At 33.9% G+C, this 286-nt stretch overlaps 1 protein-coding gene across 4 annotated transcripts in view; it reads right to left on the reverse strand.

Moving 5' to 3' along the window:
• LOC107605036 (protoporphyrinogen oxidase, chloroplastic/mitochondrial) overlaps positions 1–286 on the reverse strand; it is an 8,969-nt gene that overhangs the window by 3,626 nt on the left and 5,057 nt on the right. For all 4 annotated transcript variants that reach the window (XM_021104913.1, XM_021104914.1, XM_016306775.2 and 1 more), the window contains one exon: positions 32–170. In XM_021104913.1, the coding sequence (XP_020960572.1) occupies positions 32–170 (139 nt within the window). The remainder of the gene's footprint in view (positions 1–31; positions 171–286) is intronic.

Below are 286 nucleotides of genomic sequence, written 5' to 3' on the forward strand. Positions count from 1 at the left end.
GAGAAGAAATATTTGCACAATGAGTCAATACCTGCATCCCACCCAAGAAAGAAAATGAACCACGCTTGTGCTTGTCTTTTCTTGATGCAATCTTTACCTTCCTTTGACTAGTTTTATCCGGTTTAGAAAATAACTTTGACTTCAAAGCTCCAGTTATAATGGAGCCAAACCTGAAACGTATAGGGTACACAAACATTACTCAAAATATATAAATAAAAATGATGTTTTCATATCTAGGAAAGACTCATGCTAAACTCCCATATTCAAATTTCAATTCTTTGTAGCT

Source organism: Arachis ipaensis, chromosome B06 (genome assembly GCF_000816755.2).
Source record: "Arachis ipaensis cultivar K30076 chromosome B06, Araip1.1, whole genome shotgun sequence".
NCBI classification, from domain to species: domain Eukaryota; kingdom Viridiplantae; phylum Streptophyta; class Magnoliopsida; order Fabales; family Fabaceae; genus Arachis; species Arachis ipaensis.